This window comes from Anastrepha ludens, chromosome 4 (genome assembly GCF_028408465.1).
Source record: "Anastrepha ludens isolate Willacy chromosome 4, idAnaLude1.1, whole genome shotgun sequence".
NCBI classification, from domain to species: Eukaryota; Metazoa; Arthropoda; class Insecta; order Diptera; family Tephritidae; genus Anastrepha; species Anastrepha ludens.
The window spans coordinates 116,748,389-116,768,216 of NC_071500.1; the positions used below are offsets into that span (position 1 = coordinate 116,748,389).

Consider the following 19,828-nt stretch of genomic DNA (forward strand, 5'->3'; position numbering starts at 1 on the left):
GCTGGTGCGAGGCTGGGGTGAGGTGTTTCGTAAAGAGTGGGAGTAGAAGGGCCTCGAGAGTCTTCACTACTGGGGAAAGGAGAGTTATCGGGCGATAAGACTCCCCTTGGTTGGCGGGTTTCCCAGGCTTCAGTAGTGGGCCAATGGCTTGGATGGTTTCATGTGTTTGATGGTCCCCTGAACGTCGTCGCTGGAGAAAGCTAGTAGCGCACTGTTGTATGTCAGTTTGTGCAGCCGTCTCGTGGCACTACATTTGGATCTGTCGACCGGAGGATGCAGTATAAATTGCCGGCTAAAGTAGCTCGCGCATATCTTCGGGTCCGACGAAGTGCAACCGTTGAAGGTGATATCCACCTTGGCATTGTGCTTCGTCGGGTTCGACAGGGACCTTACGGTGGACCAGAACTTGCTCACACCAGAGGTGAAGTTGCAGGACTTCAAATGCTCTTTCCATTTGTTCCGCTTGTATAGAGCTACCAGTTGCCGTACCTCGGAATTGAGATCCTTTATCTGAGCATCCCCTGGATTGGCCTGGCGTAGGCGATCGCTAGAACAGCTGCTTCAGCTGGGAAATTGGGGCACATGGCCCTGATCCTTTCAGCGGGTATGAAGCGAGTAGCGGCAGCTGTGATCGCCTTGCGGAATGCGCGTTCGCCTGCGCGCACATCGGTGGGAATGGGGAGTGCGGCGAAGATGTGTTCAGTAAATTCCGCGAATCTGGTCCAATCAGCTTTGTTGAAGTTGACGTATGATCGGTGATCCGCGAAAACAAAGTCTCTCGATCGAGATGATAATGGACAAGTGGTCTGATGCAAGCGATAGAATAGGTTGCCAGGTTATGCTATTTATCAGACCTGCGCTAGCAATTGTGATATCAGACGAGTTGCTGCAATTGCCCACTACCCTGGTGGGGGCGTCGTCGTTTACAGTGCTGAATGTCGAGTCGTCTATCTGCACTGGCAATAGCTGTCCCCTACGATCATTTGGCAGGCTTGAATGATGAGCGCACCAATATCAGGGTGATATCCTGCCGGGCAGCAAGTGACAGGCGGTATGTAAATATTATATATTTCGAGCTCGGCATCGCCTGACCGGACAGTTATCCCTTGACATTCTAAGGTGGTGTCCCTGCGGTCGATGCCTTCATCGATAAGACAATACTGCACGTGGTCTCGCTCGCGATGCTTTCTGTGCACATTGTAGCCGTCCCTGGTGATCAGGGGCGAGCTAGCGGTTGCGGGTGCAAAGCTCTGCAGCAGGGGGCAACGAAGTCGCGTGTCCACTGACGGGTGGTACGCAGGCCAGAGCACCTCCGAAAGTGGCACCAGCCACGCAAGAATTGTATTGGACTGTTGTCAGGTTCCGAGGGACTCTGGTCTGACACACGGAGCAGACTGTGCGCGGGACCAAGAGCTGCTGGTTTGTCCCCGCACTGGGTTAGGAGCAGGAGGGTTGTGGGTCGTTAGGGGAGTTGTGTTGCGCTCCTTACCGTTGAGGTGTTATTGGTGGCGGCAGTTTGAAGTGCCGGGACTGAGGGCGGTAGGGCAGGAGCCGCCTGATGGAAGGATCAACACGTGGCCACATACCTTGTGGACCACTCCCAGGCCTGAACAGGTCTTAAGATGGCATCACCCGTTGGACTTTTTGCAGCTAACCGAGGTGGAATTCGGGTGGAGCCGCTTGTGGCAGATGCAGCAGTAAAATACTTCTGGTCCGGGGTTGGGTTCGAGGCCAGCCGTGAAGAGAAGTATTCAGAGCAAACGTGCTGCAAGGGACTGCTCCTGTGACGAAAGATTGGGGGTAGGATACGGTACACTAGACAGGGCTAGTTTACTGGGGCAGCAGCCCTTGGTCGGGAAAGACCCGAGTCATTCCGGTAACGTAGAACCGGCTGCCATGGGAATATAGCACCCTAACAGGAACTGCTTGCTGAACAGTTTGTTGTGCTCCATTACAAGGAGCATCTGTGCCTAATTGTGAAAGTGTTGAAGTGGAGACATGAGGAAGCAACCCGTCATTGTCCGAATAACAGTGTTTTGGCAAGTCTGGAGCTCTATCGACCGCGTGTCACAATTCTTTGTCTTAACCCCAAGTGGTGCCGGTAAGCGATTTGAGGACCTTGTTGCAATTTTGGACTTTAGTGGCAATTGCGGTTATGTGCGCAGCGAAGGAGAGGAAACTGCCGAAGGTTACACCCAACATTTTAGGATTGTTTACATTCGGAGTTGGTATGTCATCGACTTTTAGCTTGAGAGGCAGTTTGACCTCCTTTGTCCAGGTGGTAAAGAGCCATCGATGTCATTGCCTGACGCCATAATCGTGCAGTCGTCAGCGTATGGAGCCAGCGAGACTCCCTTTGGTGGCTAGAAGAGTTTCGAGATGTAGAAGTTGGACGGCAAGGGTGAAACGACACCCGCCTGCGGATACCTTGCTTGATCTTCATTTGTTTTGATGTTTGGTCTCGAAAAATCACTGACGAGTGACGACCTCTCAGATAGTTGGCGGACCACCTCTTCAGCCCTGGTGGGAGTGTCGTCTGATAAATATCATCTAGTAGCGTGGAATGGCTGACAGTGTCGAAAGGCTCCTTCAAGTCCAACGCTACTGGACAGTCCTCTCACAGGGCGGTTTTGGCCCGCGGTTTATCTGAGCGTTTATGACGGTGAGTGCAGTGGTGGTGCTATGCACTCGTCGGAAACCATGCTGATGTGGGGCTGCGGCCAGGTGTTTCGTGGGAGGGCTTCAAGTGTCTTCACTACTGGGGAAAGGAGAGTTAACGGCCGATAAGATTCCCCCTGCTTTCTACTTGTCAGGGATAATGAGAGTGGCCAAGGACAGATTGAAGACCCTTGGGAGAAATTATACTCCCAATGGACCCAGGTGCTTCAGCAAAATTATATTCAGTCCGTCAGGGCCTATGGCTTTTGATGATTTTCATTTATTGATGATCCCCTGAACCTCATCACTGGAGAAAGTAAGTGGGCACTGTCGCTCGTCAGTTTGTGTAGCCGTGTGGTGGCACGACGCTTGGTTCTGTAGGCCGTAGATGCAGTGTAAAAAGTCGGCTAAAATAGCTCGCGCATCTCTTCGGGTCCGACAAAGCGCAACTGTTAAAGATGATGGCCACCTTGTCGTTGTGCTTCGTCGGGTTCGACAGGCACCTTACGGTGGACCAGAGCTTACTCACACCAGTGGTGAAACTGCAGATCTTCAAGTGCTCAACACACTTGGTCCGCTTGTGTTGAATTACCAGTTGCCGTATCTCCGAGTTGAGATCCCTTATGCGGGGATCCCCGCGATCGCCCTGGCGTAGGTGATCACGCTCGTTTGCTAAACTGGCTGCTTCAGCTGGGAAATAAGGACGTATGTCCCTGAACCTTTCAGCGGGGATGAAGCGAGCCGCGGCAGCTGTGAGCACCTTGTCTAATGTGCGTTCGCCTACGCGCACATCAGTAGCCCGGTCAGCCGGCCCAATTAGGTTTGTTAAAGTTAATATAGGATCGTGATACGCGGAAACAAAGTCGTCAGGTCTCTCGATCGAGATGATAATGGGCAAGTGGTCTGATGCAAGGTTATGCTATTTATCAGACCAGCACTAGCTATTGTTATGTCAGGCTAGCTGCTGCAATTACCCACTACCCTGGTGGGGGCGTCGTCGTTCACAGTGCTGAATGTCGAATCGTCTACCTGCTCTGCCAATAGTTGTCCTCTACGATCGTTTGGCAGGCTTGAATATCAAAGATCGTGATTCGCATTAAAGTCACCTACAACCAATTGGTTTTCACCTCTGATGAGCGCACCTATATCAAGGTGATATCCTGCCGGGAAGCAGGTGACAGGGGGTATGTATATATTAAAGATTTAGATCTCGGCATCGCCTGATCGGACAGCTATACCATGACATTCTAAGGTGCTGTCGATGAGACGATACTGCACTGTGTGGTGGACTATGAACGCTAGGCCTCCACCGTTCTCTCGCTAGCGATCATATCTGTGCACGTTATAGCCATCCCTGGTAATCAGAGAAGAGCTAGCGTGTAGCTTGGTTGCCTGTGTAGCCGTTGAGGCATCAGACGCCTGGTGGCGGGAGCAACACTTGGCCACATACCGTGTGGACCACTCCCTATGAGACTTAAGCCCGGAACAGGTCCTTAAGGCGGAGGTGGAGTTCGGGTGGAGCCGTTTATGGCATACGCAGCCATAGAATACCTCTGGCCCAGGGTTGGATTCAATACCAGCCCTGAGGAGAAGTATTTGGAGCAAGGAGTTGCCCCTGTGACGTAAGAGGTGGGGTGATATACTGTTCACTAGACAGGATTTTAATTTTTTGGATTTATTGTTATTTACTGCATATACGAACATACTTTAAAAAAAATATGTTATTGTTGTCTGTTAATTAATTATGTGTTTTTGTATACTTTTTTGTTTTTGCGACCGTAAAAAATAAGTTTACGACTATTATTCCGCATGCGATGAAATGCAGTTTTTTCCTATAAGGGCAACTCCGCCAAACAATAACGCGGCGAATTGTGATTTTTATTATTTTAGCAGATCCTTAGACAATGGCAACGTTTTTCAATGCCACATCAGTTTTCTAATTACCAGATAAAATATTTGTCCCGGCTTTTTATATACAGTTAGTAATTTATTTAAATATTACGAATTTGAGAATAACACATAAATAAAAATCGAAGCATTGTATAAAACTAGATCATTCGACATATAAAAAGATATGAAGTAAAAAAAACCTAAGATGTTTGAAGAAATGTTTGTACGGGTACTGGTTTTATTTGTTCTGCTTTCTACGTGTTTTGATGGAAATGTTGCTTCAGAATTATCAGGTGCTTACACCCAAAGTTATTCTGTTACAACGCTTATCAATGCAAAGTGGCAACAGACCCCATTATATTTAGAAATTGCGGAATATTTGTCTGACGAAAATCCCGCTCTCTTCTGGGACTATGTGAATGAGGTGCAAAGCGAGCAAAAGTTGCTTAAGGAATATGGTAAATGAAACTTTGAACTTGCGTTAAACCACGTAATTCTCGTTTTTTAATCTTTTTAGCCTCGGAATCAAATCAGTATTTAGCAGCAATTAATGTCGCCCGCAATCGGTTAAGTGTACTTCAATTGCCATTGCTTAAATTAGTCGTATCTTTGCATAGTCTAACGCCTCGGATTCAAACACATTTACAAATATCTAATAAGATATACGCCAGATCAAATTGCGATTCAAATACTTTTGTACAAATAGGAGAAGACGTTGTTTGCAGCATCGAAGAACTTAAGAAGAAACTTGATTCAAATAAGGAGGCGTTGGAAAACATTACTATATACAGTTTCGATCACATTTACCCGGGTGCGGAAAACAATTCCCGAACTGTGGTGCTGTATGGTGATTTTGCGTCTCATTTATTTTTGACATATCACAAAATCCTGTCAAAGGAGGCACTTGCTGGAAATATACGTTACATCGTCCGACATTATATTGCATTTAACCCTCATAATCGACCTGTTCGGTTGTCTGGATACGGTGTAGAGCTTCATCTAAAATCAACTGAATACAAAAGTCAGGACGATGCGCCTAAAGCAAATGACGACAGCGTTCAGAATAATACGGGCGATGATGTAGAGATTCAAGGGTTTGACTTCAAAATACTTAAGGAGCGTTTTCCAAGTTTGACCCATTCTTTAGATCAACTGCGCTATAATCTCTTAAAGGGTAATGAAGAAATCTCGCAACTTAAAGCATGGGAATTCCAAGATCTTGGGTTGCAGGCAGCCGCTGCGATATCAGAGGTGCAGGGAGATGAGGCTTTGCAAATTCTACAATTCATCGCTCACAATTTTCCTATGCAAGCGCGCACCCTTCTTAGTCATAAAGTATCTGAAGCGTTACGTGCCGAAATTAAGCATAATATTGATGTGTTTGGACGCAGTTTAAACATTGTCCCACCAGATGGTGCAGTATTCGTTAATGGCCTATTTTTTGATGCAGATACTATGGATCTTGGTGCTTTAGTGGAAACATTGCGCAGTGAAGTTCATGTTCTTGAGAGTCTGCATAGAAACAATATACGAGGTTCAATAGCATCAGCGCTTCTCGTTTTGGATCTTTCTGGAGGAGCAAGTAAAGAGTTTGCAATAGATATCAGAGACACAGCAGTAATGTGGATAAATGATATAGAGACTGATTCGCAGTACCGCCGCTGGCCGTCAAGCGTCATGGACTTGTTGAGGCCTGCTTTCCCAGGAATGTTGCGGAACATACGTAAAAACATTTTCAATTTAGTTTTGGTGGTGGATCCTTTGAATCCAAGTAGCCGTAATCTCATTAAATTAGCAGAGAGCTTTGTTATCCATCAAGCTCCTGTGAGACTGGGGCTTGTATTTGACACCCGCAATTCCGAAAAAGATACTGCTAAGGACTATAATTCAATTATCTGTGCATATAACTTTGTAACGCAAAACAAGGATGGCCGCTCAGCTCTTAGTTTTTTAACAGATGTATTTGCAACTGTCGACACCACGGATAATGTACGTCACAAACATATACGAAGTCAGCTGAAGAAGACGTTTAGCAACTTATCGGGTAATAAGGTTGATGATATTCTAGGAGAAGATTCTGACTATGACTATGGGCAGCAGTTGTCGCAGGAATTTATTGACCGTATGGGTTTTGCTAATTCTCCTCAGGCGTTGCTGAATGGTGTGCCTATGCAGCAAAATTTATTATATTCAGATAGTGAATTCGAAGAGGCAATATTTTCAGAAATTATACAACAGACTAGCACTTTTCAGAAGGCAGTATACAAAGGAGATCTAACCGACTCTGATTCGGTTATTGATTATTTAATGAATCAAGACCATGTTATGCCACGTTTGAACCAACGTATTCTCAATACTGATTCTTCAAAATTTCTTGATTTTACGGGTAATGAATATAAAGACTTAACCAATGTACGCGATCTAGCCCAGCTCTCCAATAGAGATATGACGGCAACTCTATTAGCTAATATAAAGTATTTTAGTAGTAAGCATGCCACGGAAAGCATTGGTGCGGTTAAATTGAACTTCCTAACTATTTGGGTTGTTGCTGATATTGAGCAAGCTGACGGTCGTGATTTGTTAATAAATGCTCTTCGTTACCTTAAATCTGGAAGCAGTGTCCGTGTAGCATTTCTACCGAATACAGAAGGTTCACATCTTTCCGATAAGCACAATTTAAATCGCTTAGCGTGGGCTGCTTCACAAACTCTTCCGCCCATAGAAGCAACAGATGTGGTTTTGAAATGGCTTAAGAATCCAGATTTGATAAGGGAAATTCCAGAAGCAATCAACGACATATTATCTTCAACTGAACTACATATAAAAATGTTGAGGACATATGTGCAGCGTGTGCTTGGAGTGAAAAAGTCGAGCCGCTTAGTAGTTGGAAACGGCAAGATATTCGGGCCATTGTCTTCTGGGGAACAGTTTACTATGGAAGATTTTGGATTAATTGATCGTTTCAATGCATTTCAATACGGAGATAAAATCCGGAAAGTGATACAGCAGAGCATCGGCAATTATGAAGATAGTGATGACCTTGTAATAACCAGCGATACTTTGCTTAAACTCTACGCTAGCCTGGTACCCAAACAACAAAAAACTCGATTCAAGATACCAGACGATATTAAGAAATCTAATTCTGTCGTAAGGCTAGCACCGAAACAACCCCTGATGCCACATTTTGATATTTCTGCTGTCATTGATCCAGCTTCACGCAGTGCGCAAAAGCTAGCACCCATTCTGATTTTATTGCGAAACATTCTCAACTGTGAGATGCATATATACTTAACACCAGTCGGCCAACATAGTGACATGCCAGTAAAGAACTTTTATCGATATGTGCTGGAACCGGAAGTTCAATTTCAATCTAACGGTAAATTAGCAGAAGGCCCGTTTGCGAAGTTTACTGGTCTCCCTGTTAACTCGTTACTTACACAAAATCTCCAAGTGCCGGAAAATTGGCTAGTAGAGGCTGTTCGTTCTGTTTATGACTTAGATAACATAAAATTAAGTGAAATTGGTGGCCCTGTTCATAGCGAGTATGAATTAGAGTATTTGTTACTCGAAGGCCATTGTTTCGATTCAAATTCTGGAGCTCCACCCCGTGGACTCCAAGTAACATTGGGAACACAAAAGACAGCCGCTATCGTTGACACAATAGTCATGGCAAACCTGGGTTATTTCCAACTCAAAGCGAATCCTGGTGTTTGGGAATTGCGCCTGCGTGAAGGAAAGTCTGCAGACATTTATGATATTACCCACGCCGAAGGTCCGAACACCATTCATCAAAACCACTTAACGAAAGTGGTAATTAGTTCTTTGCGATCTCATGTGATAAAATTGCGAGTCACAAAGAAACCTGGTAAGCAGAACGCAGACTTGCTAGGAGATGACGAAGAAGAAGCAAATTCAGGTATTTGGAATTCCATTGCTAGTTCATTTGGTGCTGGCCCTACAGTCTCAACAAACAGCGAAAATGGCGCCGATGATTCCGAAACAATAAACATATTTTCTGTTGCTTCTGGACATTTATATGAACGACTGATGCGAATTATGATGCTGTCCGTTTTGAAGCATACAAAATCTCCAGTAAAATTTTGGTTCCTAAAAAATTACTTATCGCCACAATTTACGGATTTCTTACCCCATATGTCGAGGGAGTATGGTTTTCAATATGAGCTCGTGCAATATAAGTGGCCACGCTGGCTGCATCAGCAAACGGAGAAGCAGCGTACGATTTGGGGCTATAAAATTCTCTTTCTGGACGTACTTTTCCCTCTCAATGTACGCAAGATCATTTTTGTAGATGCAGATGCCATTGTGCGCACTGACATCAGAGAACTTTACGAAATGGATCTGGGTGGTGCACCATACGCATACACACCTTTTTGTGACTCTCGAAAAGAAATGGAAGGATTTCGTTTTTGGAAACAGGGCTATTGGCGTAGTCATCTTATGGGGCGACGATATCATATATCCGCTTTGTATGTTGTGGACCTTAAGCGATTCCGTAAAATTGCCGCTGGTGATCGTTTACGTGGACAATATCAAGCTCTAAGTCAGGATCCAAATAGTTTATCAAACTTAGATCAGGACTTGCCAAACAACATGATTCATCAGGTTGCCATCAAGTCATTACCGGATGAGTGGCTGTGGTGTCAAACGTGGTGTAGTGATAACTCTTTCAAAAAAGCTAAAGTGATTGACTTGTGCAACAATCCAATGACAAAAGAAGCGAAACTAACAGCTGCTCAACGAATAGTACCAGAGTGGAAAGACTACGATCTAGAAATTAAGAGATTAATGACAAAGGTAGAGGATCATGAAAATAGTGATCACTACTCCCAAGTCAATACTACAAGCGTTCTCCCAAAAAATTCAAGTAATGACGAGAGCATCCAACATGAAGAATTATAAGTTTCATTCCCGCTCCGCCTTGTGATTGGATTAGATGTAATTATAAGCATATTTGTTCAAAATAATTTTTTATTTACATTTCTTTACCGCGATTAGTGTAAACCAAACAAATATGAAAATGTTTTAAATAAAATTTGTTATTAAGTTTAGATCTAATTGTCTAATTTAATAACATTTCATACAAAAAAAAAGCATTGCGTACATTTTTTTACCTACTCTCAAAAACAACTAGTGCTAACTAAAACTTAAAATTTGTAAAACCATTGCAAATAATCATTTGAAGTACTTTTGAAGAGTCCCTTGCTCGTACATTTTTTTAACATCAGTGCCGCCGCCAATAAATTTTCCGTTGATGAAACATCTTGGCACCTGAAAATAATAAACCGAATATTAATGCTTAGATAAAAGTATGGCTATTCAACGAATTTAATCGTGGAATTATCTACTCGTATGTAAATAAAATTGTACTAAGCAGCATTCTCTAGTAGAGCGAATCGTAGAAAATTTTACCGAATACAAAATTTGCAAAAATGTGCGAGCTTTGATATTAATATTTTTAATTATTTGAACTCAGAACATTAAAATAAACTCATAAGAATGAGGGGGATTTAGTTCTTTTCTTGGAAAATTTTCAGAATAACTCGGAGAAAACTAATATTTAGTAATACCTTGCATACTTCGTTATTTTTACTTAAAAATTCTCATTTTTAGTTTCCTCTGCCTTTTAAGTTTTATAGATTCCACAAACACTAGTAACAAGCATTCTATGGGCTTACATTCGTTATTGTACAGAACTAGTTATAGGCACAGAAGGCGCAGGGCAAAAAGAACGTCTCTTAGGACCTTTTTCTCAATGGCTTGTTAATATTAATATTGATAATTTCAATTTTACCAAGGCTAGCGGCCGCCGTAGCAGAATGGGTTGGTGCGTGACTACCATTCGGAATTCAGAGAGAACGTTGGTTCAAATCTCGGTGAAACACCAAAATTAAGAAAAAGTTCTTTCTAATAGCGGTCGCCACTCGGCAGGCAATGGCAAACCTTCGAGTGTTTCTGCCATGAAAAAGCTCGTCATAAAATATATCTCCCGTTCAGAGTCGGCTTGAAACTGTAGGTCCCTCCATTTGTGGAACAACATCAAAGCGCACACCAGCGCCAAACACCCAGAAAGGATGTATGCGTCAATTATATATATATATATATAGCTGACATCAGGTCAGTTCTAATTTGCAAATGGTCTCATAAAAACTAAATGTGAATACAAGTTATTGCAAGATCTTCTCACGCTTCAAATTTGGACAATGCGTGGCAAAAACGACGTAATGTCCTAGTGACACAACAGCAGCATATACAACAATAATAACAATGGGACTGAAGCAAGCAAAGCAGCTTGTTAGGATAGCATATTTTAGTTAAGTCAGTTGTGAACAAATTGCAGAATAAACAATACTCCCGTATTTTTATTTAGAAAGTAGCACAGCGATACAGAAAATATAGTTTACTGGAAAATACCGCCGCCGTAGCTCAAGAGTTTGTGAGTGACTACCATTCGGTAGTGCCCGGGTTCATCACACAACCCACATCAAATGATAGGAATGATTTTACCTATTAACGTCGGTAGGCAATTGGCAAACCTCCGAGTGTATTTCTGTCAGAAATACTTTTAGAGGCGGCACAAAACTACAGGTCTCTCCGTTTAGAGGAGGAACTTGGCCAAACATCTAACAAAGGTCCCGTCAACTATATTATCAAATTCAGAAGTGGTTGGTGTCGCGTAGGGTACCATCATATGCGGAACATATTTTGAGTATGTCGAGTCCAAATGTTCAGTTATTAAATAAAAATATTTAATTTTTGCTTTAATTGGCAGTTAAGCCTCACCTCATCTTCCGGTAAACTTTATCACAGGTCAACTGTTTCTTTAGTTTCAGCCATTTGCCGTCCATGTTGCGATTAACCTATTATGCAGGCATGGAGAAACGGCCATTAAAGACAACCCAAATCGCTTTATGACTAAAAAGAGATAGGATAAAAGAGATGTATTTTTTCTATCGTCTACAGATAATTCCATTAATGAAAAGTGAGCTGGTTTTGTGATACATGAGGTATAGAGCTATGTATTCCATTTATATCGACTAAATAAAAGGTGAAAACTGTGCCATAATATCTGGAACGATCCGGATTTATATCCGACTAAAGACTGCCACTCCAGCAAAATTTCTCATACATGCATGGGGAATGTTTATGCTGCTACAGCAACAACAAGCTATTGTTATCGATATGGAAATCAAAGTAAAGAAGTTTAGCATTTTTATACCGTGCTGGAGCTTGCTAAATCTCTTGATTGTTGATGTTCTAAAATTAATGGAATTAAAGGTATAGAAAAATTGGTCAGCATAAGGGAAAGCAGTACACCAACCCAAAAAAAAAGAAAATGAACGGAATACAAATTAAAAAGAGGCTTATTCCAGGTCACAGTTATTGCAGGGAATATCTTAGAAGTTTAGGCAGGATTCAACCGGTTCGTATCAATTACGTGTTGTTGGTTCTGGTGTGAACAACGAATTTGAGGTGGCTGTACGCTATAAGTGGCTACATTTGTTATCTTTCTCACCTACGGTGTCAACTGATGACATCATTCAGTATGTTAATAAACATGCCGGCTTAGATACGAAGCATATCTTATGTTATAAGCTTATTAAAAAAGAGACAAATGCGGACTCTCTTAGTCATATAAACTTTAAGTTAGGTGTTAGTGAACATAACTATGATGAACTGCTTAAGCCTGAGATTTGGCCTGCTAATGTATCCATTCGTCCGTTTAATTTTTTAAGCAAGCAAGTAAATCAACCGCCGCAGAATTAGTTGTCTGTGCTAGGCCTAATAATCGAAATAATAGTCGAATTAAGATTTACTATGAAAATGCGTCCGGCATGCGTACTAAGGCAGAGCATGTACATTCCCTTAGTTCGCAATTAGATTATGACATATTCGTTCTTGTTGAGACCTGGCTAAATGCAAGTTTTTATAACAATGAATTCTTTGACCCGAACCTATTTAACGTTTTTCGCAAAGACAGAGACGCTGCAAAAACAGGGTGCTTGCGCGGGGGTGGTATTCTTATTGCTATCAGGTGTCACTTAAACGCATTTTTGTGCCCCCTCATGAACGGTGACTCTCTACTGGATCAGATCTGCGTCTGCATAAGTAGTCCCAACTCACAAGGCTCTTTATATCTGATTGCCTCGTATTTGCCGCCTGAAAGTTCATACGAGCTGTACAAAGCGCATGTTGACAACATAGTATATCTTGTCCTAAATAACTTAAATGACAATAATTTATGTGTGTTAGGTGATTTCAACTTGAGTAAAATAAATTGGTGTGCTAGTGCCTCTAACTCTATTCTCAGACCAAACAATGTAACTGCAAACCATGAATTATATCTTATTGATAATATTCTTAGTCTTAATTTATTTCAAATTAATAATTTTGTTAATTCTCTGAATAGAATCTTAGACCTCATATTTGTAAGTGATAACATAAATTACGAGATCAATGAATGTTTGAATTCCATAACTCCAAAAGGTAAGCATCATTTACCCTTAGTGGTCAAAATCGACTTTTATACTTTTGCTACTACTGCATCGGATGTCAGCCAATCATTCAATTATTCTTTATGCGATTTTGTCAATTTCAATGACTTATTACTTGACATTAATTGGGATAATTTATTTGCTGAACTTGACACATCTAGTAGTTTTTCTGCGTTTAAGTCCATTTTGTCTAAACTCTGCTTAGATAACATTCCGCTCAGAAAGAAAAAGCCCTATAAATTGCCCTGGTATTCTAAGTCTCTGAAAAAGCTTAAAAATCTTAAAAATAATTATTTCAAGAAGTTTAAATCTACGAAGAATCATTTGTACTTCGTTAAATATAAGCAAGCGTTAAAGGATTTCAACGATTTAAATAAATCTCTCTATAACAGCTATATTACCAATATAGAGTTAAACATTAAAGCGAATCCCAAAATCTTCTGGAAATACATAAAATCTAGAAGGCGTAGTGCCAGTGTTTCCACTGGTATGTTTTTCGATAATAGCCAAGCGCGAACCCCAACTGAAACGGCAAACTTGTTTGCTGAATTTTTTAAATCTAATTTTGCTGACGACGAACTTGATCGCCCATCCGACTTTTCTTCTGACTTAGATTATGCCCTGAACTTTGGAGGTCTTTGCCTCTCTTCTGAGGATATTAGTAATGCTTTAACTAAATTGAAATCATCCTCTCAAACTGATGCTGATGGACTTTCAGCAGTTTTGATAAAAAACTGTCCGGCCTTCGTCTATCCCCTGAAAATTATTTTCAACAAATCTTTATCGTCGGGGTGTTTCATTGACGCATGGAAACTCTCTTTCATTACGCCCTTCTTTAAGAGTGGCAATAAAAATGACGTTAGAGATTATAGACCTATCTCTAAGCTGTCGACTATCTCCAAAATTTTTGAGCATGCGGTCTATGCAAAGCTGAGTTTTGCCGTTAAATCTTTAATTTGCCCTAATCAGCATGGGTTTATTGCTAACAGATCTACAGTATCTAATCTGGCCGTTTTTAGTGAATACTGCATTGATTCTTTCTCCGCTGGCTTCCAGGTCGACTGTATTTACACCGACTTTTCGAAAGCCTTCGACAAAGTTTCTCATAGAATCTTAGTTAAAAAATTAGTGGATAAACTCTTATTTGAGCAATAGACGCTGTGTTGTAACAATCGATGGTATTTCATCTACTTCCTTTGCTGCCATCTCAGGTGTTCCGCAAGGAAGTATCTTGGGACCGCTTTTATTTGTGTTATTTATTAATGACATCAAAAGTTGTTTCACATTTGCTAAATTTTTGCTTTATGCTGATGACCTTAAGATCTTCTCAGCGATCAAGACGCAAGAGGATGCCATTAAACTTCAAGCCGATATGAATAGGCTTTACTTCTGGTGCCAGAATTCACGATTTTCGCTGAACTTATCTAAGTGCTTCCAAATGTCTTACTCTAAAACATCTAATATTTTGTGCACTAAGTACAGGATCTCGGCATGTGTCCTGCAGTGTGTTAGTGAGTTTAAGGACCTTGGCGTCATCTTCGATAACAAATTCTCTTTTAATAACCATATAAATTATATTACTTCTAAATCTTTTTCGATGTTGGGCTTCGTCAGACGGAACGCCACTAAGTTCTCTGATCCCTATACCATTAAGTTACTGTATACATCTTTTGTTAGATCTCACTTAGAATATGCTGCTTTTATTTGGAGACCTTGTAGTCAGCAAGCTATTAATAGAATCGAACGTGTGCAAAAAATATTTCTCAAATATGCCCTTCGGTCCTTGAATTTTATTGATCCCATGCCATCATATTCTGCTCGTCTCATGCTTATAAGTCTCAAGTCCTTAGAGATTCGTAGGACTATACTGTGTCTGTCTTTTACTCATAATATTATTACTGGAGTAATTGATTGTCCCTACTTATTGGAAAGGATTCGATTTAATGTTCCCCAGCGATCTCTTAGGAACTTCTACCCTTATTATGGGGAAAACTTTAAAACTACGTATGCCAGCAATGCTCCCATTACTCGTGCTTTACGGGAATTAAATGCCGTCCATAATGATGTTCTTCTTGATTTCTCGCTTTCAAGAACAGCACTTTTAAATCTTTTGAATTCTATATTATAGTTAGTTAGTAGCTAGTATAGTTTTTTAATACATATAATATATTTGTAGCTTAATCTAAGCAACTTTTGTATCATAGTCTGTAAGGATTGTAATTCATAGACTTAAATAAATAAATAAATAATAATGAGGGAAATTTTTATAACCATGTTTAATCCTTTACTCACATCTTGTTGCATAAGTAAACAAATTAATTGAAAGGCCATGTACATATTCGTTTTGCTTCTTGTACGCGATGTTTAATATGCAAAGACCCTCTTCTCAAAGAGCAGCTAATGTAACATTAAATTTGAACAATTTGTGAAATTTATTCTACTCAGCTTCAATCGCGAATATCTGCAACTTTCTTAAGAACTGTTTAAACTATTCTGACGGATGATAATATGGCAATAGAAGGTATTTTAATAAGAAAACTACTGCCACCAACAGGGAAGGCACTAAAGAAAAGAAAAAATAACGTGGACTCCTTTATACGAGTATAATAAATAATATTTTACATGCAGAACAAGAGTCTTCCGATAAATTTGACGTTAAATAATCTGCATATACACCGCAAGACAAAGCAAATAATTAATATATTTTCAATATATATATATCTTGGACTTGGGATTGGTTTTCATTTATACCTCGTAACCTACATATTAGCTTACCGTTCTACCACCCGTTATCTCGCCAAGAATATTTTGAATTTCATCAGCATCACTGCGACTATCCAGTTCAACAACATAAGCGGGCACAGAAAGTTTCCGAAATTGCTTAAAAGAAAATAACCAAATGTTTTGATGATATGAATATTTTTGTTTTTACTCACCTCCTTGGCCATTGTACAGAAAGGGCAGTAGCTTTTAGAAAAAATTACGACCTTATTATTTGCTATTACATCTCGAACCATATCTGCCTGAGGACTACTCATGTTAACGCCTATGAGGGGTTTTTTCGGTAAAGCAGAAATGATTGAACCCATACATGAGCCCCTTTTACCCACGTCAATAAATTGGAAATTTTCTAAACGATTACTAATTTCCAGTGAAATGAAAACACCATCAAATTTTTCACCACACATTGTGTCAAAAAGTAAGTGGTGCCAGACACAAAAATCAGCAGCACATTATTTCCACAGGGCCGTTCTGGATAACCAGTAAAGATATGTATCGTTTTGCTTGAAACAACGAAAAATGAGGTTCGGAAGAATTATTGATGCTGATTACAGTAGCACTAAAATTATACGGCAATTAAGAATAGAGGAAATATCGAAGGTCAGACACCAATTTCACACATTTTCTCAAAAACTTAAGAAGTATTTACATCAAAAGAAACGTATTTAAGATATCAAAAAATTAAAAAAGAGATTAGTAGATTAAGATAGCTTGTGTTTAAAAGTATGTTGTAGTTAAAATATTAGGTGTAGAATACTCTTATTCTTCTCATTTTTCTAGCAGGCGAGTTGTGCAATGGTGTTCGCTTAAGTGGAGGTGCTAGCCCAAATAAGGCTGGAATGAGGTTTGTGAAGCAATTTTAGAGTTCTAGGACGTAATAAAATGATTTTAAATTGGATTTCGTAATTAAAAAACTCTGTTTTACGAGATATACTAACTTTAAGTTTTTTAAACTCCAAAGTAAATTAATGCAACCGAAACACTTCCTTTAATGGATAATTTAATGTTTCGTACTATTGTCGGAAGGTGGGGAAACACCTCTTATATTTCTTTCAGCCATATTAAAGGAGCACTTTTGAATAGTAATAGTTTTCTCACCTTTTCTGTTGAATATTTAATAATATCAGTGGTACGGCTAGCTCAGCTATTAGTGGTTTCAAAGGCTGTAGAGTACCACTTGTCAAAATAATGCTACGTATTTATACGGCAATTATATATACATATATATTTGAAAATTCTAAAGTGGCATGCTACCAAACAGAAAAAAAAATTAATTTTTCTAAATTATGTTTAACGTACGTAAAGCTCAAGGCGAATTGAGTCCCATAGGTGGCGCCCTCTTGCAAGAATTACTTTATTTCTCTGGATTTTTAAAAGTCTGACGTCAGGTAAATTTCGAATACAAAACAAACGAACAAAACCAATAAAAAGAGGGGAAATTACATGTTTGTGAAACGAACGAATAAAAATGAAATGCCATATGTTGAATTGTGATAGCACAAATTAATATAAAGCCTCCAATGCAATTTGTTCGCGTTTTTATGCGGAAGACGTCGTGGCAAGAAAGTGAGTGGAAATGAATTTACGTCTCTGCCCAATGTTGCCAGACAAAATCGTTGATTCGATTTCACACATTGCTTGTCGATTGACATACCATTTCTCTTACTATTCCATTTATCAATGATTGGGTCTGATGTAAAGTATATGCACTGAAACCGTTTTATGAACACGTTGCACAATAGGTTGGATGGCTATTCAGTATACACGTTCCAACACGATATACAATGCGTTGGCCAAATTTATTATATTAGTATTCATGGTGTTGATCATTTCGCAGAATGCAGGAATTAAGTAAAATTTGTACAATAATAATAATTGATGAAATTTAATTAATGAGGAGAAGAAGAAAACCACGAGAGTATGGTGCAAGGAGAGGTGTTTAGAACGAAATGAGAAGAAATCAAACCAAGCGACCCAGCTGATTACAAAAACTAAGCAAATAGAAAAAAGATACAATTATGAGAGATGTTGTGTCCGCTGATGATCCTCTTGCAATAACCGTCTGGTATCTGGATATTGGCTATTTGCAGCTATTTCAGCAGTGGTTCTATATGTAGAAATCCACGTAAGTGGTCCAAGCAGCTTACAACTTCCGGGACTAGCCCAAATATCTTCTGGGTAGCTTCCGAACACTCGTTCGGGAGCGAGTTAAAGTGAGAAGGCGAAGCAATCTAGGATAGCTGGATAGAAGATGAAATCGGATTTTGGCGAGCTCCAAAAAACAGTTGATACGACGAGGAATGTCATGCTGCAGCAGAAAGAAATGATGCTGCCTATAGAGCCACGCTTCGATCGGGCGCAACGCGAGCCATTTGGGATCGCTACCGGGAGCTAAGAAAGGAAGAGAGACATATTATCAGAATGAAGAAACGAAAGGCCGAAATACGTCAATGCGAAGAGCTTGAGATGACGGTCAACAGGAAAAACTGGAGGAAACACTTCCCAAACTTTCTAAATGGTGATAACTGCGCATGTCACAGAGAATGTGAAGATACCGATACCCGAATCGTTGACGGCGGGAATGTAGTTCCACTTTCCGACCATGAAGAGCTGAGAATAGCGACAACGCGGGTAAAGAACAACAAGAAGGGTTATACTGTAATCTGTGCCAATTATAACGGGATTAGTCTTCTAAATATCGCGTATAAGGTCCTAAGGAGCATATTGTGTGAAAGGCTGAAGTCCACCATCAACCAACTGATTGAACGTTATCAGTGTGGCTTTAGACCTGGAAAGTCTACCATTGATCAGATATTCACAATACGTCAAGTCTTGGAAAACGAATGTGTCTTTGACACATACCATATTTTTGTCGAATTTAAAGCTACGTTCAAAGGACGAAAACGAGTTGCCCATATGCTGTGTGAATTTGGTATCCTCGCAAAACTAATACGCCTATGCAAGATGACGTTACTCAAGAGCAACAGCGGCATCAGAATTGGGAAGGACGTATCCGACCTGTTTGATACCAAACGAGCTTTTAGACAGGGCGAATCGCTGTCGTGTGACTTCTTTAACCTGATGTTGAAGAGGATCGTACGAGCCGCAGAACTTAATCACTGAGGCACAATTTTTTATAAGAGCGTTCAAGCTGTCAGTTCTGCTTTCTCCAAACTGGATAAAGAGGATGGATCTGGTAGTGAACGAGGACAAAACGAATTACCCCCTACCATCAAATACACAGTCGGATCGCGCGCGGATCGACACCCACGGCACTGATGGCAGTTATGATTTCGAGGCTGTAAAAGACTTCGTTTATCTAGGATTAACCAGCATTAACACCGATAACAATGTCAGCCTTGAAATCCAACGGAGAATCTCTCTTGCCAACAAGTGCTACTTCGGACTAAGTAGGCAACTGAGCAGTAAAGTCCTCTCTCGAGGAACAAAACTAACACTCTGTAAGGCTCTCGTCATGCCCGTCCTAATGTATGGTGCAGAAACATGAACGATGGGAACATCCGATTAGACGTCACTTGGAGTGTTTGAGAGAAAGATTCTGTGGACGATTTTTGGACCTTTGAACGTTGGCAACGGCGAATATCGCAGGCAATGGCACGATGAGCTGTATGAGACTTACGCCGACATAGACATAGCGCAGCGAATAAAGATGCAGCGGCTACGCGGCTGGGTCATGTCGTTCGAATGGTTACAAACGCTCCGGCTCTGAAAGTATTCGATGCGGTACTAGTTTGTGGTAGATGAGGAAGCGGAAGGCCTCCTCTGCGTTGGAAAGATCAGGTGTAGAAGGACTTGGCCTCACTTAGTATTTCCAACTGACGCCGGTTAGCACGAGAAAGAAACTACTGGCGCGATTTGTTAAACTCCGCCAAAACGGGGTAATCTATTAGCCTAGACAGACTGCGCCGTTATGGGGTTTCCGGTGCAGTAAATTCTGATGAAGATTTTAGTATGACAGACGGTTG

At 40.8% G+C, this 19,828-nt stretch overlaps 2 protein-coding genes across 2 annotated transcripts; one reads left to right on the forward strand and one right to left on the reverse strand.

Annotated features, from left to right (window-relative positions):
- The first annotated feature begins 4,548 nt into the window (after positions 1-4,548).
- Positions 4,549-9,617, forward strand: LOC128860792 (UDP-glucose:glycoprotein glucosyltransferase). Its single transcript, XM_054098539.1, has 2 exons — positions 4,549-5,006; positions 5,066-9,617. Exons 1-2 carry the CDS (start codon positions 4,754-4,756, stop codon positions 9,466-9,468), a joined length of 4,656 nt encoding a protein of 1,551 aa, XP_053954514.1. The 5' UTR covers positions 4,549-4,753; the 3' UTR covers positions 9,469-9,617.
- LOC128860793 (uncharacterized) lies at positions 9,586-16,228 on the reverse strand. The gene is made up of 3 exons (XM_054098540.1): positions 15,998-16,228; positions 15,837-15,941; positions 9,586-9,837 (listed from the first exon to the last, which is right to left on the reverse strand). The coding sequence occupies exons 1-3, from the start codon at positions 16,148-16,150 to the stop codon at positions 9,742-9,744; spliced, it is 354 nt and encodes a 117-aa protein (XP_053954515.1). The 5' UTR covers positions 16,151-16,228; the 3' UTR covers positions 9,586-9,741.
- Between the last annotated feature and the right edge of the window lie 3,600 nt (positions 16,229-19,828).

Coding starts and splice junctions, on each gene's coding strand:
- LOC128860792 (XM_054098539.1), top strand. CDS start 4,754: ATGTTTGAAGAAATGTTTGTACGGGTACTGGTTTTATTTGTTCTGCTT. Junction 5,007..5,065: donor AAAGTTGCTTAAGGAATATG/GTAAATGAAACT, acceptor TAATCTTTTTAG/CCTCGGAATCAAATCAGTAT.
- LOC128860793 (XM_054098540.1), bottom strand. CDS start 16,150: ATGGGTTCAATCATTTCTGCTTTACCGAAAAAACCCCTCATAGGCGTT. Junction 15,942..15,997: donor TCTGTACAATGGCCAAGGAG/GTGAGTAAAAAC, acceptor TTTTCTTTTAAG/CAATTTCGGAAACTTTCTGT. Junction 9,838..15,836: donor AGATAACGGGTGGTAGAACG/GTAAGCTAATAT, acceptor TATTATTTTCAG/GTGCCAAGATGTTTCATCAA.